This window comes from Heptranchias perlo, chromosome 5 (assembly GCF_035084215.1).
Source record: "Heptranchias perlo isolate sHepPer1 chromosome 5, sHepPer1.hap1, whole genome shotgun sequence".
NCBI classification, from domain to species: domain Eukaryota; kingdom Metazoa; phylum Chordata; class Chondrichthyes; order Hexanchiformes; family Hexanchidae; genus Heptranchias; species Heptranchias perlo.
In genome coordinates this window covers 29630240-29657373 of record NC_090329.1, presented here as the reverse complement: position 1 = coordinate 29657373, position 27134 = coordinate 29630240, and the positions used below count along the sequence as shown (strand labels likewise).

At 40.7% G+C, this 27134-nt stretch overlaps 2 protein-coding genes across 4 annotated transcripts in view; one reads left to right on the top strand and one right to left on the bottom strand.

Annotated features, from left to right (window-relative positions):
* fbxo25 (F-box protein 25) overlaps nucleotides 1-5413 on the top strand; it is a 60881-nt gene extending 55468 nt beyond the window's left edge. The window contains exons 9-11 of one of the 2 annotated variants that reach the window (XM_067984188.1): nucleotides 1400-1543; nucleotides 4099-4125; nucleotides 4413-5413. In XM_067984188.1, coding sequence (XP_067840289.1) covers nucleotides 1400-1543; nucleotides 4099-4125; nucleotides 4413-4502 — 261 coding nt within the window. In that variant the 3' untranslated portion in view covers nucleotides 4503-5413. The remainder of the gene's footprint in view (nucleotides 1-1399; nucleotides 1544-4098; nucleotides 4126-4412) is intronic. The other variant, XM_067984189.1, reaches the window with a different exon arrangement.
* An 8385-nt stretch (nucleotides 5414-13798) lies between these two features.
* The window catches only part of si:ch211-225h24.2 (uncharacterized protein LOC564539 homolog), a 77366-nt gene continuing 64030 nt past the window's right edge, over nucleotides 13799-27134 (bottom strand). For both annotated transcript variants that reach the window (XM_067984190.1, XM_067984191.1), the window contains one exon: nucleotides 13799-18602. In XM_067984190.1, coding sequence (XP_067840291.1) covers nucleotides 18266-18602 — 337 coding nt within the window. In that variant the 3' untranslated portion in view covers nucleotides 13799-18265. The remainder of the gene's footprint in view (nucleotides 18603-27134) is intronic.

Below are 27134 nucleotides of genomic sequence, written 5' to 3'. Positions count from 1 at the left end.
CCAACGTTGTTAAGGATATGCGGGGGAAAAAAATGCATCTATGATTTTCTATCCTCACTTACATGCCATTGTAATAATGCGTACCCATTTGTGAGTGGGAATATTATGATCCTGCCCCTAAAACTGAGATTTCCAATGGGTCCAAAATGGGAAGGACCCTATTTCATGTCTAATTCCTCCCTCCCCACTTGTAGTTCGCCATACCATCACCCTTCACAGCTGTAGGAATTTTGTCTCTCGTAGCCAACTTTTTTATACAAATATATAAATCTGTTTTTGTCAAAGATGCTGGTTTTGAATTAACCAAGCACCTTAAGCATGCTAGATTCTGAAAAAGAAAGGGAAAACAAATGGAATGAATATTTAATTCTCTGTGGAAGATGTCTTTTGTGATTCCTTTGTGCATTATTAATTGGATCTCACTGTTGAGGGAAGGATGTAAAGTGCAATTTCTACATGGAGTTCAATTGAGAACTTCCCACATTTTTTTTTTAAAGTACAAAATTATTAGAGAAGAAAGTTAATCAAGTCTTTTAATTTCACAAACCATGTAGTCTGTTTGATCTTGGCTTCAGATCCACTTACTCTCCTAAAGAAAGGTTGTTCAAAGTTCCTTCCTGCCCCTACAAAGATTAATGGAGTAAAACTCCAAAATACGATCTACTTTATATCTTGCATTGTTGATCCACAAGAATGGTCCATAGGTTATTTGAAAATTGTCTACTCCATGTAATAATCTGCTCTGTAAAGCATTACAAAAATGTGACTGGCTGTTGGTCCTCTGAATGATCTTGATTGTAATTGCATGACAGAATTTGCTAGAAATCAAGCTAGACCTGCACATTGATGCCAGCAATAAAGGGTTGCTACAACTGCACATCAGTACTGTATATCACTCAAGAATTTTGCTATAATTTCATACTAAACTGTTACTCGCTGAACCATGTTTGTTGGAGCATGCATAAGGCACAGGAAGGTTTGTGGCTTGGTACCCCAGTACAAATTGTCCCATTTTTCTTTTGCCTCCAGAAACTACTGGGCCAATGTCATGAGACATTTATGAAGGTTACACTTGTTTGAGTTCATCTTGTGTCAGTTAATACATGGATGGTGGGGTGGTGTAGCTATAAGAGGAATCCAGGTATTAAAGGCATACGGTCTTCATAACATTCGTTTGGCAAATCTTTCCCCCCCCCCCTCCCATTTACTTGTCACTGTACAATGATTCAGAGTCAATAAAATGCATTATTCAATTACTTGCATGAGACATCATTGTAACAAAAATAATTTGAGGCATTTCTCCTTCATCAAAGATCTTCTGAATTAAGGTAATTTTACTTCAAGTGAAATGTTGTAAGCATAAAGTTAAGCCTAACTTTGCATCTGATGTCCTGTGCAGTTCTGCAGACAACTGATTCTGACCGAGAAGGGCCGTGTTGACTGGAAGCTGATGTATTTCACACTGCAGAAATACTATCCAAAAAAAGAGCAATATGGAGATGCCCTACAGTTCTGTCGCCATTGCAGTATTTTGTTCTGGAAGGTAAAAACAATCCTATCCACTCTAAAGATAAAGGTGGGAAACTAATGTGTAGGTTAAAGTGTAGACTATTATTTATATATATATATATATATATATATATATATATATGAGAGAGAGAGAGAGAGAGAGAGAGAGATGCCTGCCCCCATTTGCAATCTCCAAATTCCAAATCTTCGCAACTGTGCTATGGGGAGGCAATGGAAAAGAAAATGCAAAAATTGTGCCTTTCATTTTTTTAAAAGTAGCTTATCCTGTACTGTACTCTTTGTTTTAGTGCTGTATGATCTTTTGCACTTTTTCACTACCGAATGTGCGATACCTGATTTTTGCAGAAAGTATCTATTTGCTGTCAGTACCAAGTCCACCTGGAAAATCTTTTTCTTGACTATCTAGTGCTGAGATTTTTTTAAAAACACCTCAAGTAGCCCATTGTACTGATGTTCAATTTCTGATAGAAAAAAGCTCTTTTCAGCTATCATTGGAAATCCCACTGATAGACTGCTGAGTAGCACTCTATGCATGCATCAGGGGGTGCATTCATGGAGCTTTTCCTTTTCCCCAGTGATGTGACCAAGTAGCATAATTGTAACTGCTTGCTGGCATCACTTTTTAAACATTTAATGCAGCTAATGTGCATCCTTTTCAAATCTACATTATCCAGAATTGTTCTTGCGAAATTACTAGGTGAATCCTATATACAAGATACAGCACCATCTGAAACTTGCATTTTGATGTTGGTATGGTCATTCCATGTAATGCTAAAGTAAGGTTACAGGTCTGTTATTTGCAATACTGTATACCTATGGTCTTGGATTTGTAAGCTCAGAATGGTTGGCAGTGCTATATGACAGTACATTGGCATTCTCTGTTGCCTGGAGGGAAGTTCTTCTATCACAAAGCTGCATTGACCTTGCTGGAATTGGTGTGAAGTTCAAGTCCAGTGGAATACCTTTTTTAAATAATTTTTTAAAAATCTATTAGTTTGATCCTAGTGTGAAGAATTTTAATGATGCCAAGTTTCCAATAATTGATTTGTTTTCTATTTCTGAATGAGTTTTGCATTTTAACTTGGGAGTTTTGAATTAATTATAGACTCAAGTAATATTTTATTGAGTGTGTCTAAATCCAGTGTCAATCTGATAAAGTTTAAATGTTTGCCCAAATACTTCTGGAGTGTTTTTTTGAAGTGGTGTTACCAACAACGACAACAACAACTTGCATTTATATGGCACCTTTTAACATAGTAAAACATCTCAAGCTCTTCACAGGAGCGTAATGAGTCAAAAATTGACACCAAGCCAAAGAAGGTGATATTAGGACAGGTGACCAAAAGCTTGTCAAAGAGGTAGGTTTTAAGGAGCGTCTTAAAAGTGAAGAGAAAGGTGGTTTAGGGAGGGAATTCCAGTGCTTAGGGCCTAGCTGCCAATGGTAGGGCAAAGGAAATCAGGTATGCACAAGAACAGAATTGGAGCAATGCAGAGTTCTTGGAGGGTTGCAGGGCTGGAGGAGGTTATAGAGACTGGGAGAACCAAAGCCATAGAAGGATTGGAACATTAGGATGGGAATTTAAAAATTGAAGCATTGGTGAACCGGAAGCCAATTTAGGACAGTTTTGGATGAGGTCAAGTTTATCGAGGGTGGAAGATGGGAGGCTGATCAGGAAAACATTGGAATAGTTGAGTCTGGAGGTAACAAAACCATGTTTGAGGGTTTCAGCAGCAGATGGGCTGAGGCAGTGGCGGAGACAGGCAATATTACGGAGGTGGAAGTAGGCAGTCTTGGTGGAGGGGATATGGGGTCAGAAGCTCGGCTCGTGTCAAAATAATAATAGATGAGATTGCATGAATCTAAAACTTTTAGTTGAATCCATCTCAAATTCATGGCTCTCTTCCTTTATCCCAGATGTGGTTTTAAATTTTCTGTAAATGATTAGTATTTGCTTATTTAGAGCAAAATTTGTATGGTGTGAAGAGACCCCGAAGTTACTGAAGTACAACTGTGATACAGTGCTCTAAGTCAGGCCTCTTCCTGTAAGTTGAGGATAGTTTGATGGTTGTTGATTCTCATCAAATCCCTTATATTTACGAGTATAGTCTGGACAATTTATGTCAATTATCATTCAGTTTATGTTTCTCAATTATCGCATTAGAAATATGAAGTACCAACATTGTGCATCTATCTGCTGTGCACAGCAAGAAATCTAGCATCTATGTCTCATTAAGTCTGTTCATGAATTAGTATCTTCTAGTTCTTTACGGTTGGCCCCAATAGCTACCTAATGAGTGAAAATCATCACATATTCCAATATCTTGATAAAACAAATTGCCAATAATATCATGAATATATTTTGTGTCATTTAATTCTGTTTTTCATTCCGTTAACCGATTAAGAGCAATATTGTTGAACCAGGAGCTTTATTTAGGAAAGGTTCACTGGAAAGGATCATCAGGGTGGATAAATCTTTGTCTCTATTCTTTTAATGGTTCCTATTTGTCCATTTTCCCCCTTTTCCCTTCATGCTTACCACTCCTCCTCCTTCTTCCTTGACCTCAAAGGACTACCATCTTGCTTTATTATTCAAGGTATTTTGAAACATTTACATCCTTGAATTCTAACTGCTATATAGTTATTCATCTAATTCACTGATGGGCTAGTCAGAATGTTGATAGTTAAGTACAATGTTAGAGGACAAGGACTGGTTATGTTTTTTTTAAACAGCTTCTGGCATTTTTCATAAAGCTATATTATCTTTGACTTGTTTGAGAAGTAGTAAGCATGGTGTGAGTAGCAAGTCTTTTGATATTGTAATCAGTCAAGAAAGCTCTTAAAGATTTCTTTTAATTTTGTTGTTATTTTTCCTTTTTATTAGGATACAGGACATCCATGTACAGCCAACAATCCTGAAAGCTGCTCTACACCAGTGTCGCCTCAGCACTTCATCGACCTTTTTAAATTTTAAATGGAACTATTGATGCTTTAAAGATTTTATTTTAGATGGTCCCTATTTTGTAGGAGAGAGCAAACACTTTGCTTTTCTTATTCTTGTGCAATACATTTTTTCTTCCTTTAATGAAAAAAGGGCTTTTTTAAAAAGGAAAACTGCATATGAAACATTGGCTACATCAGAAAAAAAAATCATGTAGGACTTTCAGTTGGAAATGTTTCTATAAATATAAAAATATTATAGCTCTTTACTTCCAGATGTTTGCATGGAGTTGATTCTTGATTTAAAAGCTTCAATAATGTTACAACTTGTTAAGTTTAAATAAATATTTTTGCACATAATGGGTACATTTAGCCTGAAATGTGGTCTAGTGAGTGAAGCAATTGTTTTTAGCTCCTTTTTAGCAACACATTGTGTTAAAATCTGTTGAGAGATTGACACTAAGTTTATAATCTATGTGCTAGTGTACTGTGTTTTTAAAACTAAAAGCACTTTTGTTACATTGTTTTCTGTTTTTTTTAAAGCTGCCTTTTGAACAGACCATTGGCCCCTTCAAAGCATTATGTATGATCATTATTCTTTAAATCTCCTCCACATGGATAGGGTAAAACCATGTTACTGCTTTGAATTATTGTGATATTTCAGGTTTTTTCAAAAATATATTGCAGATGAAGAAGTACATTATTTTGTAAAGTATCATTCCAGCTGCCTGTAATGTTGCTGGGATAAGAAGCTGCCTGAAAGCATATACCATATTGTTACAAGCTTGAGGTGCAGAATATGTAATTGTTCTTATTTTTAAACTCCCACAGTATCAATATTTAAATTTGTACGTTTTTGGTGCAAAAACAGTAATGTATTGCCAGAACCTTGTGCAATGTAGATATTTGGGAGTGGGGAGGAAATAAAGATAATTTCATTGGTCACCAATTGCTTAATCCATTCATTTGTGTATTACATATTGGAGATCTAAGTCTTGAGAGATGTGCTCTGCACTATAAATACCAATCTTTACATCCTTTTCAAAAAAATGTTTAAAAACTTTTTCTTCAACTTTCTCTTTATTCCTATCCTGCAGATGCTGAGGTAGGGTTCCAGTGGTGCTGGCAGCCCTCTGGTTCTTCATATGTTAGCCAAGGTGGTGTCAACAGCTATTCTATCATAGAGGACATCATGGCTGTGTGTGATCCTGTCTATGCACATGCATAATCTAGCTAGAGCCACTCATGATTGTAAATGTCTTGTGAACCTCATCTCTTTTCTGTCTTAGTACTTGAGGATAAACGCCAGTAAATAAATCCATTGTTTTTAACTTTTTAGTTTGTCTAGATTTTCCTCTCATTTGCCAAAGTTGTTAGTTCTATTTGGATTATCACTATTTAGTGGAGGAAATAATCAATTAGTATATTAACTATTTTGTGTTCATCCTGACTTTTAGACCTATTAGCATTATTGTGTGTTTTATGTGTGCTCTCTTATTGTTGAAGGAATCTCTGAATGTTACTATATTCATCCCAATGGACCTCCTCACATTTTCTCCTGCAGATTTTTCAAAGGCAGTATCTCCTCGTTATATTTCTGATTTGATTTGATTTTTCTTTGCTTATTTAAGATCATGTTTGTTTAGTCTACACTTACTAACCATAGCTACGTATTTATCCAGCATGCTTGGCAGTATGTCTTTAAAAGTACTCCACTTACCCTGACAAAAGTTTTATTCAACAAACACACTCAATCAGTTTGTTAAAGCTGTTTCCTCCTTCCCAACCTTTATTAAATTACAGTACATACTTAGCTCCTGGTCCAGATCATGTCACACTTGACCATATTGTATGGTTGATAACCTCTAAGGGTGCAAATCTCCATTTCCTGTATGTTATCTGGGTAAGTCAAGATATGCATTGGTTTTTGTGGATTCCACGATGCAATGAGTCTTGAAGTAGTCATTTAATGTTATAGCACAGAAAATGATCATTTGTACATCAAGTCAGAGCTGGTGTTTTAACTCTGCAAGAGCCACCTAGTCTTAATTCCTGTTTTTCAAGCAACTATTTAATTCCTTTTTTGAAAAAAAAGTATGAATTCTGGTTCAAAGGGAACAACAGTGATTTGTTGCATTTTCCAACTTGAGACTCTGAACCATTTAGGTATTTCCAGTTTAATTGATTGAAAACTAAAGTAACATTCTGGTTTTAATATGTCCTTTTTATCGCCACAAACTACCTTCTTGCAGTCTAGCAGAACCCTAGTGTTGGTTTTGCCCTTTTCATGTTAAAGGTGTCCAACTAGCTCATTCTGTAGCTTTCCACCTCCCATGGGATGAACTTTAATTTCCTAGGTACCTCTGCCATATATGAGCTAGACTACCTCTTGTTCTCGCCTACTTCCTTTCCTGCACTCTATGCCTCTGTATGTTGCATTTGTTAACAGCCTCTGGGTTCACCATATTTCTGTTCTTTACTGCCACAACAGCTCAAGTTTAACCATCTTATTTTGAATGTTTTTTGGTAGACTGGAATGATACTGTCAACTATGGCTTCCTACAGGTCAGATTGAAGTCCACAAAGGAGCACCTGAGCAGCTAATGGAAGGAAGATACAGGCAGGAGCATCTATATTCTCATAACATTAAAAACATTTTGTGCAAACTTTTAACAATTCTCAGGAGGCCCATGCAGTTTTGCAGCACGGTGGAGTTAAACTGCACCCGGTGGGAAGATCAGGTGCATCTTGCGCCGTTTGGGTTTTAGTGTGCAGAGGAGCCAAAATGAGATCTGATGGCCTAATTATTATGCCACTTCCATGCCAATATACATATGAAATTGCTTCATGTGTGAAAGTGGCAGTGTGGTTGCAGTCCAAGAATAGAAATATTTACCTACATATCTGTAGATTCACATGCACATTTATCTTGAGCTGTGTCAAAAGCCAGGTCTCCTTTTTAGCTCTGAAGAATAGAAAAAGGAATAAGGCAGTCATATTCTGTTATAGTGGTTTGTTTTATGCTATTTTTATTCTCATTTAACCAGTGTAGGGAGTATAATGGTTGAAACTGGAGCAAGTTTTGTAGTTGGCACAAATAGTATAATTTTGAATAAACATTTTGGAGATAAACCTACTCCTTCACAATTTATATCCAATAATAGACACTTTTGTAATCTTATATGGTCCAGCCAAGACATTGGTAGATGCAGTAAGTATTATTGTGGCTTCTATACTGATCTTTGAGGAGCCCCAAAATAAGGGGGAAAAGACAAATAATTTATTTCTCACATTGATATGGAATCATAATCTTTCATATGAGTCGAGATGAGAGAATTTAAAGATGTAATGTGGGGAGCTGGGTGTTCATTGCAAAGAGATCTATGAAAGGTCAATTGGACTTCTAGAATACAGTTTAGGAAAATTTAGATCAACCCCCCCATTCATGGAGATGAATCTCATGGTAACTCTACCAAGATATGCAGTAGATCTGCATCAGTGAAAAATATCCAGTAAATGCAAGAATGTCAGACACAGCCTTCTACTTGTTGAAATAGTACATCATCAAAACAAAAATATTGTTAACCTGCAACATAATGTTTCCAGATAGCGCCTGTATATTGTCCTCTTGCAGGACACAGAATTTGTCATTTTCTGAAGGATGCACCTGACTAACTGGCATCCACCCGACAATGTGGAAAATTGCCCAGGTATGTCCTGTCCACAAAAAGCAGGACAAATCCAATCCGGCCAATTACCGCCCCATCAGTCTACTCTCAATCATCAGCAAAGTGATGGAAGGTGTCGTCGACAGTGCTATCAAGCGGCACTTACTCACCAATAACCTGCTCACCGATGCTCAGTTTGGGTTCCGCCAGGACCACTCGGCTCCAGACCTCATTACAGCCTTGGTCCAAACATGGACAAAAGAGCTGAATTCCAGAGGTGAGGTGAGAGTGACTGCCCTTGACATCAAGGCAGCATTTGACTGAGTGTGGCACCAAGGAGCCCTAGTAAAATTGAAGTCAATGGGAATCAAGCGGATAACTCTCCAGTGGCTGGAGTCATACCTAGCACAAAGGAAGATGGTAGTGGTTGTTGCAGGCCAATCATCTCAGCCCCAGGGCATTGCTGCAGGAGTTCCTCAGGGCAGTGTCCTAGGCCCAACCATCTTCAGCTGCTTCATCAATGACCTTCCCTCCATCATAAGGTCAGAAATGGGGATGTTCGCTGATGACTGCACAGTTTTCAGTTCCATTCGCAACCCCTCAGATAATGAAGCAGTCCGAGCCTGCATGCAGCAAGACCTGGACAACATCCAGGCTTGGGCTCATAAGTGGCAAGTAACATACGCGCCAGATAAGTGCCAGGCAATGACCATCTCCAACAAGAGAGAGTCTAACCACCTCCCCTTGACATTCAACGGCATTACCATCGCCGAATCCCCCACCATCAACATCCTGGGGGTCACCATTGACCAGAAACTTAACTGGACCAGCCATATAAATACTGTGGCTACGAGAGCAGGTCAGAGGCTGGGTATTCTGCGGCGAGTGACTCACCTCCTGACTCCCCAAAGCCTTTCCACCATCTACAAGGCACAAGTCAGGAGTGTGATGGAATACTCTCCACTTGCCTGGATGAGTGCAGCTCCAACAACACTCAAGAAGCTCGACACCATCCAAGATAAAGCAGCCCGCTTGATTGGCACCCCATCCACCACCCTAAACATTCACTCCCTTCACCACCGGCGCACTGTGGCTGCAGTGTGCACCATCCACAGGATGCACTGCAGCAACTCGCCAAGGCTTCTTCGACAGCACCTCCCAAACCCGCGACCTCTACCACCTAGAAGGACAAGAGCAGCAGGCGCATGGGAACAACACCACCTGCACGTTCCCCTCCAAGTCACACACCATCCCGACTTGGAAATATATCGCCGTTCCTTCATTGTCGCTGGGTCAAAATCCTGGAACTCCCTTCCTAACAGCACTGTGGGAGAACCGTCACCACACGGACTGCAGCGGTTCAAGAAGGCGGCTCACCACCACCTTCTCGAGGGCAATTAGGGATGGGCAATAAATGCCGGCCTTGCCAGCGACGCCCACATCCCGTGAACGAATAAAAAAAAAAATTGAAGTGCTCCATGAAAGGATTAGTACTGGGACTTTCTGGAGTTTGTGCAAAGCATAATTTTGAGAAAGTGTGAGATAAGTGGCAAAAAAGGAAGCAGACAGCAGAGGTTGAATTATTATGGTTAGGAATTAAAAAGATGCAGGCATGGTGCCCCTTCAACCCATAATAACAATCACATATAGACATGCAATGCTTATTAAATCTATTGACTTTATTTTCTGTCTAGTAATAGGTTTTTGCACTAAACTTTAGATTACATTTTCTATTGTGATGCCTTTTAAGTTCCTTTGCCAATATATTCATGTAGATACTAAAAATGACTTTTATGAATTTCAAAGCAATCTCATTGCATGTAATAGAAAATCAAAGATATTGCTTCTCTGTACACTTAAAATACCGACTCTTACAATATAATACTGCAGAGGCCCAGTGGTGTAGTGCATTTGCACATTTGTATCCTCCAACACGGAGTGACAGAATGCAGATTTACCTCCACTAGTCTTTAATGTCGAATTTCATAACTTAGCCAGGCAATTTGAGAGCTGCTGAGCAGATATAATTCAATTTGCCATAATATTAATGGATAACTTAATTAGCCTTAGCTGGATTGGAACTTAGATCCCAGAGATGGAAAAGAATCCCCTCAAAAGTCCATGAGACTGTTTATGCTCCAGTAATATTGGTGGGTAGGACTTCTGCCTGCCAGTGATTTAAGAGCCCGTGTATTTTGCGGGATCAGCTCATTAGCATTGAATGGTGAGCCGAGAGTGCAGCTATTGTGTAACATGGGGTAAATTGCTGAGGGGATGAGGAAATTTGTACCTGCAAGATTTAAAAGCCTGGTTGTAACAACTTCCTGAAGGCAAAGCAGGTATGTGGCGTGTTTTCTTCTCCAGCTTTTGACCAGAATGTTCAATTACAATGATCTCTTATCGAAGGATTTGTGCTTTCTCAAGACCTCATCATGGCTTCCACATCAATCATTGGAGAATCGCAAGGAAGGGCCGTGTCAGAAGGTGGTGAGTCCAGAATTTCTCAGATGCCAACCTACAGATCCTCCTGGATCATGTCCGCCAGGAGAGAAACTGCCTGCTGGTGTTTCAGGGACAGAGGTCACAAAGAGTATCACCAGAGCGATGGGAGAGAGATGGGAGTGTTACTGAGCGCTACCTCTTTCGTATCCAGAACAACGAAACAGTGGCGAAAAAGTACAATGACCTGACAAGGCCAGGCAAGATAAGAGAACAGTGACTTTTCACTTTCATATTATGGGACCATTGATCACCCTCACTTCTTAAATAAAATGACAAGTCTTCATTCACAGTGCAGCACGGTTCAGTGGTTCTCTAACTTTTCAATCTAGAACCAGTGTTTGTATCTTTTTCACAAGCCCTTCTTGCATGCAGTCTTTTACAACTCCAATCTCTCATGTTACAGGGTCCTTCACTCGGCTCTCTGCTACCACATACTGTTAATATTATTCCAAGAGGAAGTGGCACATAATGCCTGAGAGATGCAGGCTATTGGCTAGCTGGCAGACGGACCCCAGATATAAGGGAGCTCACTGATTTTGAGGAGTAGGCTATTGAGCTGATGGGAAAGCAAGCTGCCTTGGCAGTCAGTGATAATGAGGTTGGTGGGCCAGTGCCAGCTGCGGGTGGGTGAGTACAGCTTTCAGGAAGGTGTATTGTGACTGCCAGATAAAAGAAATTTTAAATGAATTCAATTAAACAAAAAAAAATCATAGCAGAGAACTATAGCTTTAATGTTTTGGCAGAACTGGTTCTTGTGTCATAGAATTTAAGTAGATTTCTTCTGTGCTTTGTCATGGTTTTACTTTTGAACTACTCATGCAGTCAACAAGCCTATCTCGTTAGGATTAATCTCAATCCAAGCTATCACTTTCTCAACACGATCTTCAGAAATAAATTTAATTGCCACATTGTTCCTGATCATTTTTACAAGTTTCTACCTTCTCTGAAAAAGTTCCATGTAATTTCCCTTCTTATTCTAAACTTTTGAAAGCATTACCATAGCAAACAATCAACTTTGTTGATCCGCTCATAATCTTGGAAACTTCATTTAGACCATCTCAAAATGCCACCTTTTCCAGAGACCAAGTTTACTTTACCTTCCTGCATAACTTGGATTCCTAATATCCAGAATCTTCTTGCAAACGTCACATTACCCTCCCACCTTTGACATATGGTTTTATCTCTTCCCATGGTGATGAATCTTGGATGAAAGAGAGAAAATTATTTTGAAAGGATATTTCATTTATGTGGAAAACCATTAAAGGATGAATTTCCTCCTTTGTGTATATGCTAAAAGCTTTTTCTGGCATGAAAATTGGGTAGAAGCCATTTCTGCCCAATTTCTGCCATTAAAATGCTTTCCCCAAGTTCCATCACTTTTGGTCCATCCCGTGATCCATCCACAAAGTCCTGACTGATCTTATTAACATATTATAATGTCTCTTAAGTAAGTGCTGCAGGGTCAACAATGAAAGGCTTGGGGCAGAGAAACATGGGTCAGGATCGTGTTCAAGGATTCTTGTGTGACCTGATCCTGGTCGTCGCTTCCTCATTGACGAGGAAGAAATGTCTTCCCTGCTACTCCCCCCTCCTCATTATCATCTTATCTTCCTTTCCTTCATCATGTGATGGATCTGCAGGAAAGGGGGTAGAAGCTAAGAATGGTCGAGCTTATCCCCTTGGATAAGGAGGCAGAAAAAAGGGTGGAAGGTGGTGTCTGTGCGGTGTTTAAATGGATACCAGCATGTTGTCCTTTCCGGTGGCCTGCCTCGGTGCCTTTTGCTCCTGCAAGATAAATGAGGTGAAGGCTGGCAGTTGAGGACAGTATGCCAAGTGGTGTGGAGAGCTGAAGTATGAGATGTGGAGGTATCAGCCTAATAAAGTGGAGGAAAGATGTTTTTTGTGCATGCTAGAGGAACTGGGTAGCCATAGTGCAAGTTAGAAGCTCTTTCCCCTCAACCAGAGCACATTGCGAAGTGTTGGTTGTGCAAGTGTTGATTTAAGAGGGTAAGAGTGTGTTGGTGCCCAGGGTGGGCAAGAAACGAGATGGAGAATCTCATCGAAACATCTAAGCAGCTAATACATAATGAATGAGTTGGAAAGAGTTTTTTTTTATTATTTTAATGGTTTTCGTTACCTTATCTGCCCTGGTGAGGTCATTGAACTTCTTGGGGTGAGGGAGTTGGGACTAATCGCCACCTCCTTGCTGGCTCGCACACCTAGGACTTCAATTTCCTTCAGGAGAACTTGGAGGTCTAAGTTAGTAAAGTTCCTTGTTCTTATCCTTCTGCTTGGTGCCATGCCTTGCTGCTTTGTCTGGCTGCTTGATATGGGTGCTCCTGCTGTAGACATAATTCTTGAAAAGTATGATGAAAAGATTGTGACGTACGGTGAAGTTATGAGAGTGAACCAACCACAATCTGTTGCTTCCCAGATTGTCCCCCTAATCTACTGCTGAAGTTTGCAGGCTGTCCTGTCTTTTTAAAGGCTGCATTCCAATTTCCGTGCATTCCAGCAACGCAAACCAGTTTTACGTGGGATTTGTGACAATCACAACTCCAATGGGCATGCAAATAAGCTTACCCAGGAAACTCTCATGAAACTACCTTTCTGGGCCACTGGTGGATGCAAATCTTTTCTTATTTGCATAACAGTGGCACGAAGCACAGTGAGGAAATTCACCTCTTTCGTATTTTAGATTCACTCGGACTTTATATTACAGCTGCTACAAGAAATTGTTGTCAAAATTAAGGGGATGTTTCTACCCAACCTTTCTAATTGATATTTTTCTCAGTTACTTGCTAGTGATTCATGTTTGCAGACCTTGGAGTCTATATTCTTCCTTTTGGAATCTACTTCCTTGTAACTGCAGGTAATTTTTTTTGGCTTGTCGGATGGCTTTAGTTTTGCATATTTTTCAAGTTGTTAGATGTTTGATATTCCAGAATTTCCCACCTCCTTTGAGTTGGCTGTTTTCATTTATTTTAAAAGAGTAAAAACTGCTGCTTTGACATTGACAGTAGCTCTATTATGTCGATCTGAGAGGAGGATTGTATTTTTTTTATATCATTGTTTCTGGAAGCTTGTCTAACTCTACAACGATAAATTCTGGATAAGGGAGGCAACAATTCTCTTTGTCCAATTAAGTGAAACGCAAAACTTTGTCTTCATAATACTTTATTGATGTGAAGTAGCATTGTCTGCCAAAAAGTAGCCAGAGAAAACAAAGTGCTAACTATTAATCAACTTTCAAATTCAACTCTATATATAAAATGTCCTCTTCTGCTCTTATTTATAATTTTTTTTCCATTTCACATTGAGATCAAAGGAGATTTACTACTGTGTACAAAGCAAGAACTCCAGTACTAGAATTATACCAAAAATGCTTAAATGAGAAATTTTCTCATTGGTTACAAAGATACATTTATAATAGCATTGTATTTAAAAAGAAAATGATCTTCTCAACCTTAAAATTTAACAAGGAAAACTTTGAAACTATAGTTATATTCTCACATGCTACCACAGATTTTGCATAGTTATATTTACTCAATATGTCTGCTTTTGTTCATAGTTGACAAATGAACACTACAGGTTACATTATGTACTTCAGTAACTTTGGTCTGGTAATCAGAAATATATTTTAATTAGTTTTATTGTTTACATTCTTTGGCTGCATTTTTTGACATGTAAGCAGACAGAAAAAATACAAGCCTGTGTTACAAAATGAAACAACCATACTGCGGAAAATAAAAAAAACTATAAAATTCCACACATGAATATTATGATCCATCCTGAAGCTTGCACTACCTGACAGCATATCAAAAAATTGACATTTCTATAAACAATTGTGTATAATCACCCTGAGATGCGATTTTAAAAAAAATAATTTGTACTGCTGTATCATTTGCCAACTATTTATCATTGCGGAATGGCAAAACACTGCGGTAGTTAATTTTTTTTCTCTAGCACATATTCAGGCTTATAACATTGTTTCAAATGGAGGCTGGATTAGGGTTAGAGCTTAAGCAGCCTGTACAGAGGCAACTCCTAATGAATTCCTCATGTTGCTTGGATGTGATTTTTATTACTTTCCTTCCCAAACCAGAATCACTGTAGTTGGTTACTTATGCTTTAATTATAAGAACATTACTTCTGTCTGATCAGGCAATGAACCTTGAAATCTGACCATCTTACAGTATTTCACAAAGACCAAACCTTCAATGAGCTGGGATCCTATTTGTGAAGGTCACATTTCAAGCTTGAATCAGAACATTAAAAGCTACAGCACTGTACCAATGCTTTTAATCATATTTTATTCAAGAAATTTTGGCAAATATTTAATAAACAATTTCTATGCAACACATATGCCTGGTTATGATTTCTGTTAATGAAATATTGGAATTCATTTTAAATAACTGACCAGCTGAAATACTCTTCGGCCACTGGTATTTTGTGGTACTTGTTACTGAGCTATCTGTGGCATAAGTAGCACAAAGTGCACTAGGACCCACACAATAACAGTCTCTTGCTAACAGTCTACTACTCAAGCAATCTTCTGCTAAAATCCACTAGATCACCTTCAAAATTATAGCACTATTTCATACTACTCCATGTAAGAAAAAGGCAACCATATTGCACTGCTAAAAAGCTTATTTTTATTTTATTCATTTTTTTTCTCATACGAACTTTCTCCTCTGTTCAAGGTGCTAACTCTTTGCTGGGCTATGGTTCCACAAGTGTCGGGCAGTCACCTTGCCCAAAATTTGCCAGTGAGCATTAGAAGGCTAATCAACCTCAGGAGTGGGCATCACAGCTGAGCCTAGTCTTGTCATTACCTGACATAGACAAACATATAGGTACAGGAGGAGGCTATTCAGCCTCTCGAGCTTGTTCCACCATTCATTTAGATTATGGCTGATCTGTAGATCAGCTCCATGTACCCACCTTTGCTCCATATTCCATGATATCCTTACCTAACAAAAATCTATCAATCTCAGTCTGAAAATTTCAATTGACCTAGCATCCAGTCTTTTCCTTGGGGGGATGGGGGGGGGGGGGAAAGAGTTCCAGATTTCCACTACCCTTTGTGTGGAGAAAATGCTTCCTGATTTCACTCCTAAATGGCCCAGCTCTAATTTTATTATGGGGAAAAATTGGTATGCAATGTCCACATAAAAAGGGGGCAACTGTGACACATTTAGCCCTGGATAGCTGTCTAAAACATGTTAATGATGGGCCTAACATCTATGGATGCCTCTTGGAAATTGGTTTCCGAAGAGTGGAGCAAGAGCCAGACCTGCTCCACGCAGGATTCTACTAGGCCTAAGTAACAGCTGCTACCTACAAGTACATTTATTTTAAAAATATGTCCCCCCGGGACATAGCTTCGGGCTGCTGCTGACGAGGCAAGTGGCCCAATATTCATTTTGTTCAAATGGGTGAGCTGCCTGTGGAGGCATAACAGATGCTGGCAGCACATTCAATTAATATTAATGAGGCCTGAGGCCCAAGGCCCAATTTTGGGCTAACTTCGGGCCTCCCGGTGTTGCAGCTATGTTGCCATCTCAACAAAACCAACAAAATTATACTTTCTCAGTAGCTTATTACAGGAACTATTCATTTAGTCCTACGTTTCTCTAATTGTACTTCATAAACTATTCACCTTTAATAATTTGCATACAAAAACACATTTCTGGAGATTTTATACAAAAGAATTAGGATACATAATCTGAAACAGATTTTCAGTGTTTGAAAGGTACATATAAATCCAGAGAAGCAGTTTTACAAAATTCAGGCCTCCATGTAGAGCTGTTAAAACAATTTTAAATCACCTGATCAGATAAAGGAGCTTGTTTTGAACACTTTTTTTAGATTAAGATGTGAAGGGCAAAATTGTCTTCAACAAAGAAAATTCTCCTGTACAACCTCCCCAAATTTACCCTGTCAGTACACAATGCATGTGGTACTGAACTACATAGATGAGGAGGGTCCCTGGTCTGTGTGCTTTTCTCAGTTGAGATGTTGGTGGGCGTTCTACAATTAGCCTCAGAGTCCCAAACTGAGATTAAAGAAACAATTTGAACAAAATTCCTATTCCTAATCAGCCACCAATTGTTGCTAGAAGTTCATGTATGTGGCTACCCCCACCCCCACTCTCGAGTACAGGATCGGACTTGTCTTGTAATGGGCCTCATGATCAAATAGCCCATACTCATTATTCAGGTTCACACTATGGAGTGGTATAAAGGGATACTATTACTGTATCTGAGAACGGGTCACAATCTTCAGGACAAGATAAACTTCAACTCATCCAAAACTCTGCTGCCTGTATCCTGACGTGCATCAAGTCCCATTCACCCATCACCCTGTGCTCGCTGACCTACATTGGCTCCCGGTCTGGGAATGCTTCAATTTTAAAATTCTCATCCTTGTTTTCAAATTCCTCCATGGTCTCACCCGCCCTCCCCCCCATCTCTGTAACCAACTCCAGCCCTACAACCCTCCGAAATCTCCGCACTCTAATTCTTGCCTCCTGCGCCTCCTCGATTTTAATCGCTCCCCCATTGGCAGCTGTGTCTTCAGCTGCCCAGGCCCTAAGCTCTGTAATTCCCTCTCTAAACCTCTCCGCCTCTCTCTTCTTTAAGATGCTTCTTAAAACCTACCTCTTTGACCAAACTTTAGGTCACCTGTCCTAATATCTCTTTATGTGGCTCGGTGCTCCTGTGAAGCGCCATGGGACTTTTTACTACGTTAAAGACGCTATATAAATGCAAGTTGTTGTTGATGAGAGAAGGGGGAAAAAATGGCACTTTTGTAAAACAAAAGGTATATAACATGAATCAATTGAAAATAAAGCTGTTAGATCACCCTGTTGAAGTATCTGAAGCAGTGGTATCTGTTCCCAGAACACTTGGTTGTTCCTAGAATACTTTCCAAAATGAAATAATAGGAGGCACATTCAGTCCAGAACAACTACGGGCAGCTTTTACTCAATGCTGGTGACACTGAACTCTATACAAATCCTAGCTTCAACTAACATTCAAATTCAATTTACTGGATGGGCTTTTTATCTGTTCTCAGCCAGGCTGATAAAGCATCCTACTGCAAAGGTACATACTGGAAGGAGGAGCAGAAAAAAAGAGTTAGGCATAATCCAGCCATTGTTGGCCAGTCATCGTCCATGGCCATGGAGAATTCTGCAGCCCAACCATTCTCCTTTTACTAAGTGAAGAAGGACGGGTTGGTGGGAACTTAAGTAGTAAAAAAAAGTGATAAAGTATTAATAAATAGAATTACATTTAGGCACTCAGTTAAGCTGTTGTCAAACAGTTACAAATAATGAACACTGATGGAGCAATTTACAGTGAAAGTTTATCTGGATGGAAAAAGTGTAACTACATTTATTGGAATAATTATGGCACAACAGAAAGGAGGTTACCGACTCTTCGATTTAATTAAATATAGTGTTGATCAGGCACCAATTTCTTCATTTGTGCATAAAATCACAGAATTAGAAGCAAAAGGATGAATCAAAAAGTGTCCACAGAAAGCATGACTGACTGAATGCAAGAGGTGAAGAACGGTGCAAACTGAATCTTGGACTAACATTAAGGCGGATAACTAAGTATCACTCTAGGTCTTCCCAGCATTCAGTCAGATTTCCTTTGCTGCGTCTCCTGATTCCGGGCAGCTTCCCTGCTGACATGATGCTCCATCTGGAGCCACTCGTATTTGCTTCACTGTCCAGGCTAGTGTATTTGGAACTGCCACTAGTCTCACTTGTCCAGTCAGGCCAGGCATTAGAATCAGTTAGATTGCTACAAGGGTTCTCCATCATAACTTGTGGATCCCAACCCTCATCCTCTGTGGGAATCTTGCTGGCTGAATTCTGTTTAATTCCTAAACTGTCCCAGAAACTAGATTTCTTCTCCATCTTCACCTCGTCTTTTAGTTTTACAGTGGTCCTGCAAAGATACAAGAGAGAAAAAAAATCACTGTAGCCCTTGGTGGTACAACCTGCTTTCAAATGCATGCATTCACAGTATATAACTGTTTCCATGATCAAATAGCCCATTCTCACTATTCAGGACTGACCAACCTGTGTGACCAGCCCTGATAACATTCACCATTTGCTGCCATCCTCAATTTAGGACCAGCTTACACTTTGGATGATATATTTAGATTTAGTTCACAATATTAATTTTACTTTTCACATTTGAATTGATTAAATACTGGTTCAGAGCTGCAAACCAATGCATCTTTTGAAATGAAGTGCTCAAATGTCTAGTGGGTGAACACAGTTACACATGGCATAAAGACTCAGGCCAGAAAATCGCAAATTGGATTTCTGGTCCAATCCAAGTTAGCTCATCTCAGCCAAGACAGTGGTAGGGGGTGCCACAATTAGCATCAGTGAGCCTGGGTCTGGGAGGAACAACAAAACCTGCACTTATATAGCACCTTTATCGTAGAAAAAATGTCCCAAAACACTCTCAGTGGTATACGGTAAAAATGGACCCCGAGCCAAAGGAGACATTAGGAGGCGTGACTTAAAGTTTGCTCAAAGAGGTGGGTTTTAAGGAGGTTCTTGAAGGAGAAGGAGGAGATAGAATTCCAGATTGTGAGGCCTAGACGGCTGAAGGCACGCCTGCCAATGCTGGGGTGAAGGGAGGGAGGGATACACAAGAGGCCAGAGTCAAAGAAGCAGAGAGTTTAGTGGGGTAGGGCTGAAGGAGGTTACAGAGATAGGCAGGGACAAGGCATGAAGGGGTTTAAACCCAAGAATCAGAATTTTATATTTGAGTCAAAGAAGCAGAGAGTTTAGTGGGGTAGGGCTGAAGGAGGTTACAGAGATAGGCAGGGACAAGGCATGAAGGGGTTTAAACCCAAGAATCAGAATTTTATATTTGAGGCGTTGGTGGACTGCGAGCTAATGTAGCTCAAGAGGTGATGGGTAAACGGGACCTGGTGCAGGATAGGAAACGGGCAGCAGAATATTGGATGGGCTGAAGTTTACCACGGGTAGAAGATGGGAGGGCGGCCAAGAAAGCATTCAAATTGACGATTCTTAAGGTGACAATGGCACAATCCTGCTGAGCCAGGCAACGTTACAGAGGTGGAAGTAGGCAGGTTTTGTGATGGAGAGGGTTTGAGGTTGGAAACTCAGTTTGGTCAAATAAGATGCAGAGATTGTGAACAGTCTGGTTCAGCCTGAGACTGTTGCCAGGTAAAGGGACGGAATGGGTGGCAAGTGTACGGAGTTTGTGGCAGTGGCCAAAGACCAAGGCTTCCCAATGTCTAGCAGGATGAAACTGCAGCTCATCCAAGACTGGATGTCAGACAGACAGACAATACAGAGACAGTGGAAGGGTAGGCAGGAAGTATTGGAGAGGTAGAACTGGGTGTTGTCAGCATATGTCCATGTATGCGGATGATGTCTCCAAGGTGCAGCATTTAGAAGGGGAAGAGGGGACCAAGGATAGATCATTGGGAGATTTGAAATAATGGTGCAGGAGCAGGAAGAGACACCATTGCTGGAGATGTTCTGGCTACAATTGGATAGGTAAGAATGGAACCAAGCAAGAGCAGTTCCACTGAGCTGGACAATGGAGGAGAGGCACTGGAGGTTGAAGATGTGGTCAACCATGTCAAATACTGCAGCTGGTCGAGGAGGTATAATACACCACGGTCACAGTTACAAAGAATGTAATTTTTGACTTTGGTTAGGGCTGTTTTGATGTTGTGGCAGGGGCGAACACTCGATTGGAGATTCAAACAGGAGGTTGTGGAAAAGAGCACAGATTTGGGAGACAAAAACATGTTCAAGGACTTTGGAGCGAAAAGGGAGGTTGGAATCAGTAGTTTGCAATGACAGAGGGTTCGAGAGTGGGTTTTTGAGGCGGTGGGTGATGACACCGGTTTTGAAAGGGAGTGGAAAACATTTACAATGTCAGCTAGTATGGGGGCCAGGAAGGGAAGTTAGGTGATCATCAGTTTAGTGCTCAATAGGGTCAAGGGAGTAGAAGGTGTTCCTAGTGTATGAAATGAGCTCGTAGAGGGCATGAGGTGAGATGGGAGAGAAACTAAAGATGTGGGTTGAAGGCTAGGATGTGGAGGGGGGGGCGGGGTTAGGGAGAAGTGTGGCTTGGTGGACAACGGGAAATGGTGTGAGACAGCAACAATGGCTAAATGGACACTCAACCTTAGTGACAAAGAAGTCCATGAGCTCCTCACACTTGTTGGAGGTGAGGGTAGAAGGCATGGTGGAGAGGGGTTTGAGATGTTTCATAGTGGAGAAAAGGAGCCAGGGTTATCTTTGCTGTCTAGGATGATCTTGAAGTAGTGGATGATTTTGGCTGAGGAAAGTGAGGCTCTTAGTGCTTTATGTGGTACAGCCAGTTCTGGTGATGGATGTGCACCAGATACGCTCAAATCCGTGCCCCTTGAACTTGAAGAAGCGAAGATGGAAGCCGTACCGGGGGAATGACTAAGATGGGAGAGAGTAAAGATTTTGATGGGAATAAGGGTATCAGAGGTGGAGGCATGGTGGTGGTTGAGCAAATCGACAACTACAAAATAGTTGTGGTGAATGGAAGGCCAAAGCCTAGGCAGTTGGGAGTTTGAAAGTGCAGTTGTAAATGACTTGGGACTGAAGGAAATGGGGTTGGAAGGGGTAGGGGGATGTAGATGGGAAGGGATACAGGAAGTGGTCAGAGATGGCCTTGTCAGTGATTGAGACCATGGGAATAGTGGTGCCATGGGAGATAGCGGGCTCATGGGGGTGGCTGTGAATATGTGTAGGAGAGTTTATATGGAGGGATAGATTTAGGGAGGACAGGAGGTTAGTGAATTCAGAGCAGAGAGGGCAAGGAGAGCAGAGATGAGGTTGAAATTACTGAGGATGAGGAGTCACTCAGTGCAAAGGCTGAGGGAGGATATCTTGGGGAGAAATTTGAGGTGGAGCTAGGGAAGGGGATGGTAGACAACAAGGATTTTAAAAGAGAGAGACAAGAGAGGTAGAACAAGTTGAAGTGCTCGAAAGAGGAGAGGGTGCCAGAGGAGTAGAGGTAGAGACCAACGTACAATGGCCACAGGGGAAGAAAAATATCAGCTAGAGTTCCTTGCTGTAAATTTTATGTAAGGAGTCTTACAACACCAGGTTATAGTCCAACAGCTTTATGAGAACAGGACTGAGCTCTTGGTGTTGTAAAATTGTTTACAATTGTCAACCCCAGTCCATCATCAGGACTGAGCTCAGCAGTGACGCTGATTCTTATTGCCTGGGTTACCTTCAAAGAATTGCTCCTTGGGTGAGATACCCAATGGCTGCAAGCACCTGCAGAATTTTAATTCAGTGATTTCAGAAGAGCAGGGGAGTGAAGTGGGAGTGGGGAGATGCTAATTAAAAAAGGTAAACAGTCCACAGAAGCCTAACAGCTTTTATCAACTAAGGAATCTCCTCCAGCACTGTTCTCAGGTAGTCTGAGGCCTGCAGCACAGTTGCAATGTGTAGCTGCTAACCTAGCCTGTCCTTTTAACACCATTGCTCAAGTACTCTCTGTGGGAATCCAATTGTAAACAATTTTACAACACCAAGTTATAGTCCAGCAATTTTATTTTAAATTCACAAGCTTTCGGAGATTTTCTCCTTCCTCAGGCAAATGTTTCAAGATCCAGGCAATTGTTGTTATTTGTAATTGTCGCCCAAGCCAATTAGAAGTCAGTAAATTGCTTGCACACTTCAGGCTCCAGCTCACTGACGAGCTTTCTTTTTAAAAGATAGTTTTGCATCTGTAAAAAACTGTGACACGTCGAAGTGTGACATCTGGAAATATACAAATACGCACTTGGTGCAAGACATTTATGAACGATAATGCATCTTCCTTGTTACATTTTTTCCGTATCCTATGTTCTTGCTGTCATTGCAACATTGCATCAAATGACAAGAAGGAAGTAGAAACATTTTGACAGGCAATGTAAAGCTTGCAGAAAAATATGTTTTCCTTGATTATGGATTTATGATGCATCTATTAAAAATCTTGAGGTTGTGTGCACTTCCTGTTGTCCCAATTTTTTTAACTATACTTTTTGTCAATATTTATAGATACAATCACTGTGATTTTTAAGATCCAAGCTGGTTTGGAACCAATACTTTCTGTAATTAGACCATGTGTGTATGCAAGAGAGAAAACGAGAGGGGAAGCAAGAGAGAAAACGAGAGGGGAAGAAAGAGAAAAAACACACTACCGTTTTGCCAACAGAACAATCCAAATACTCATTCTCAGGCGCAGTTCAAAGACACTACAACGATAGACAAACCCATGCTTCCTTTGAACCAAAATGTAACCTTATAGACTATGTAACCTGGAGATAGTGTGAATAATAAACCCATTTACCGTGAGTCTGTAAGCTGCAAAAAGGAACTCAAACTCTGCAACTAATGGATAATGATTGTATATCTCAAACTACAGACTATGAATCAGATTTAAGTAAAAATAAATGGAAGAAAGAGCAAACACATAAGATTATGCTAGATTACAGTAAAAAAGTCGTTTTTTCACCAGTACTTTAGACCCATTTCAAAACAGTACCAGTCAAGAAATCTTTAGCAGTTCTCTTCGCTTGTGTGACACTTTTATACGAGAAAGACAAACTCAGAGTCCCACGTTTGCCTCCAGCTGAGTGGAGTACAGCAAAAAAAAGGACCTAAAGGCCCTAGGTTACTAAACTGTATTATATGTTTTGTTATCCTTTGAAGTCCAAGCAATGACAAAGGAAGGTCAAAAGGTGTCATTTTCATACAAGACAGACACATGGATCTCTTCACTTTCCCCCATTGCAGAGAAACAAAGTCAGCAAAGAGAATCTCTCCCAGCGTGCCAATGCACCTACCAATCTGAAAGTAGTCACCATACAGGCAAGTCATTAACTCCTTATAAAATTATATGCTCTAGGAATTCTTATGATATTGAGCAATCACAGGTACTTATAGCACAACATATTTCCACAGTGGGCTTGTTAGTACAGTGTGCACATGCTGCAGATAGCATACTGTTTCAGGGCTGGGATTCAGTTGGGTTAGCGAGATAGCAAAAGTTCTGCCCACATATCAAATAGTTTTACAGGATTGAATCATCACTCTTAGTGGGACACTGGGATGTCTTTGTAGTTTGTTGTCCCATTCGGACTTTCTTGAGGAGTGAGCTGGGTGTGTTTAGAAGATGTTTCGGAGTTCTCATGTGGGCTTTCATGAAAGTGCACCAGTATACCTGCTACCTCCCAAGTTTCAGAAGGAAAATTACCCATTCTGAGTGGCGTATGTACACACCCCAGCTGTTTCACTGTACTTTACCCTTTACACGGAGAGAATTCATCACCATAACCTATTTATCACCAAAGCATCATACTTCCACCTCTACAACACCATTTCTGTCACTGAAACCATTACCAATGCTTTTGTAACCTCAAGACCCTCAAGATCTCGAACAACTTCCTCTCCAATTTCCAAATTTCACCAAATACAAAAACCACAATTTGTCCAAAACTCCACCATTTGCATTGTCCTGCACTAGGGGCAGGATAGCAGTAGAAAAGGGGGTAAAAATTGGGTGGAATTCTAGCCCCAAGCTAAAGTTCCCTCCTTCCATCCCTGCTAGAACTGCCACTGGCCATGCATTACATTTTAATGCCGGCGGGGGACGAGGCCCAGGTTCCCGACAGATCTTCTAGCCATCCACCTCCTGCTGTGGCTCCGCCGATGGGCGTAGGGCTGGGGTAGCGGTGATCATAGAATCATAGAAATTTACGGCACAGAAGGAGGCCATTCGGCCCATTGTCTCTGTGCCGGCTGAAAAAGAGCTATCCAGCCTGATCCCACTTTCCAGCTCTTGGTCCATAGCCTTGTAGGTTACAGCACTTCAAGTGCATATCCAAGTACCTTTTAAATGTGATGATGGTTTCTGGCAGTGAGTTCCAGACCCCCACCATCCTCTGGATAAAAAAAAATTCTCCTCAACTTCCGCTAATCCTTCTACCAATTCCTTTAAATCTATGCCCCCTGGTTATTGACCTCTCTACTAAGGGAAATAGGTCCTTCTTATCCACTCTATCCAGGCCCCTCATAATCTTATACACTTCAATTAAATCTCCCCTTAGACTCCTCTGTTCCAAAGTAAACAACCCCAGCCTATCCAATCTTTCCTCATAGCTAAAATTTTCCAGTCCTGACAACATCCTCGTAAATCTCCTCTGTACCCTCTCGAGTGCAATCACATCTTTCCTGTATTGTGATGACCAGAACTGTACGCAGTACTCAAGCTGTGGCCTAACTACCGTTTTATACAGTTCTAGCATAACCTCCCTGCTCTTATATTCTATGCCTCGGCTAATAAATAAAAGTATTCCATATGCCTTCTTAACCACCTTATCTACATGTCCTGCTACCTTCAGGGATCTGTGGACATGCACTCCAAGGTCCCTCTGTTCCTCTACATTTCTCAGTATCCTACCATTTATTGTGTGCTCCCTTGCCTTGTTTGCCCTCCCCAAATGCATTACCTCACGCTTCTCCGGATTGAATTCCATTTGCCACTTTTCTGCCCACCTGACATCTTCCTGCAGTCTACAGCTTTCCTCCTCACTATCAACCACATGGCCAATTTTTGTATCATCTGCAAACTTCTTAATGATGCCCCCTACATTTAAATCCAAATCATTAATATATATTACAAAAAGCAAGGGACCTAGTACTGAGCCCTGCGGAACCCCACTGGAAACAGCCTTCCAGTCACAAATACACCCGTCGACCATTACCCTTTGCTTCCTGCTGCTGAGCCAATTTTGGATCCAACTTGCCACTTTCTCTTGGATCCCATGGGCTTTTATTTTTTTGACCAGTCTACCATGTGGGACCTTGTCAAAAGCCTTGCTAAAATCCATGTAGACTACATCAAACGCACCACCCTCATCGACCCTCCTTGTTACCTCATCAAAAAATTCAATCAAGTTAGTCAGACATAACCTTCCATTAACAAATCCATGCCGACTGTCCTTGATTAATCCGTACCTTTCGAAATGACAATACTGTCCCTCAAAATTGTTTCCAATAATTTGCCCACCACCAAGGTTAGGCTGACTGGCCTGTAATTACTCGGTCTATCCCTTTCTCCCTTTTTAAACAATGGTACGACGTTAGCAGACCTCCAATCCTCCAGCACCACGCCTGTATCCAGAGAGGATTGGAAAATAATGGTCAGAGCCTCCAGTATTTCCTCCCTTGCTTCTCTTAACAGCCTAGGCTACATTTCATCCGGGCCTGGCGATTTATCTGCTTTCAAAGATGCTAAACCCCTTAATGCTTCCTCTCACTATGTTTATCCCATCTAATATTTCACACTCCTCCTCAACTACAATGTCTGCATCGTCCCCCTCTTTTGTGGAGACAGACGCAAATTATTCATTAAGAACCATACCAACATCTTCCGCCTCCATACATTAGTTACCTTTTTGGTCTCTAACAGGCCCTACTCTTTCCTTAGTTATCCTATTGCTCTTTATGTATATAAAACATCTTTGGGTTTTCCTTGATTTTACTTGCCAATATTTTTTCGTGCCCTCTCTTTGCTTTTCTAATTTCCTTTTTAATTTCACCCCTGCACTTTCTATACTCCTCTGGGCTTTCTGCAGTATTGAGCTCTTGGTGTCTGACATAAGCTTCCCTTTTTTGCCTTAGTGATCATAAATTTGTAAGCCCCATGACATCCAGGGAGCTCTAGATTTGGGAGTCCCACCCTTTTTCTTTGTGGGAACATATTTACTGTGAACCCTCACTATCTCCTCCTTGAAGGTCTCCCACTGCTGTGACACTGATTCACCCTCAATAGCTGTTTCCAGTCCACTTTTGCTAAATCACATCTCAACTTAATAAAATTGACCTTTCCTCAATTGAGAACTTTTACTCCTGGTTTATCTTTGTCCTTTTCTATAACTACGCTAAATCTAACTGATTTATGATCACTACCACCAAAATGCTCTCCAACTGATACCCCTTCTATCTGCCCAGCTTTATTCCCTAAAACTAAGTCCAGAACTGCCCCCTCTCTTGTTGGGCTTGTGACGTACTGGCTAAAAATGTTCTCCTGAATGCATTTTAAGAATTCTGCGCCCTTTGGGGCTGATTCTGATTTACACTGATTCTATCCAGTAGGGTAGTGGAAATCCCCTACTATTATTGCCCTATTGTTTTTGCGCTTCTCAGAAATTTGCCTACATATTTGCTCTTCTATCTCTCAATGATAATGGCCAGTATTTCTGTAAATGGAGAGGGAGAGGACTTCGTGGAGCCTCCTCTCCCTCCAAATCCTTCCTTGGCACTTACCTTTGTAGATCTTGATCTCTGCCGAATCCTACAAAGTTTGGTGGTTTCTTCATCTTCAGGACTCTTCTGCCCCTTTAAGACGCCCTGCCGCCTATTTTGGTGCCTGTTGTATTTTCCAGCC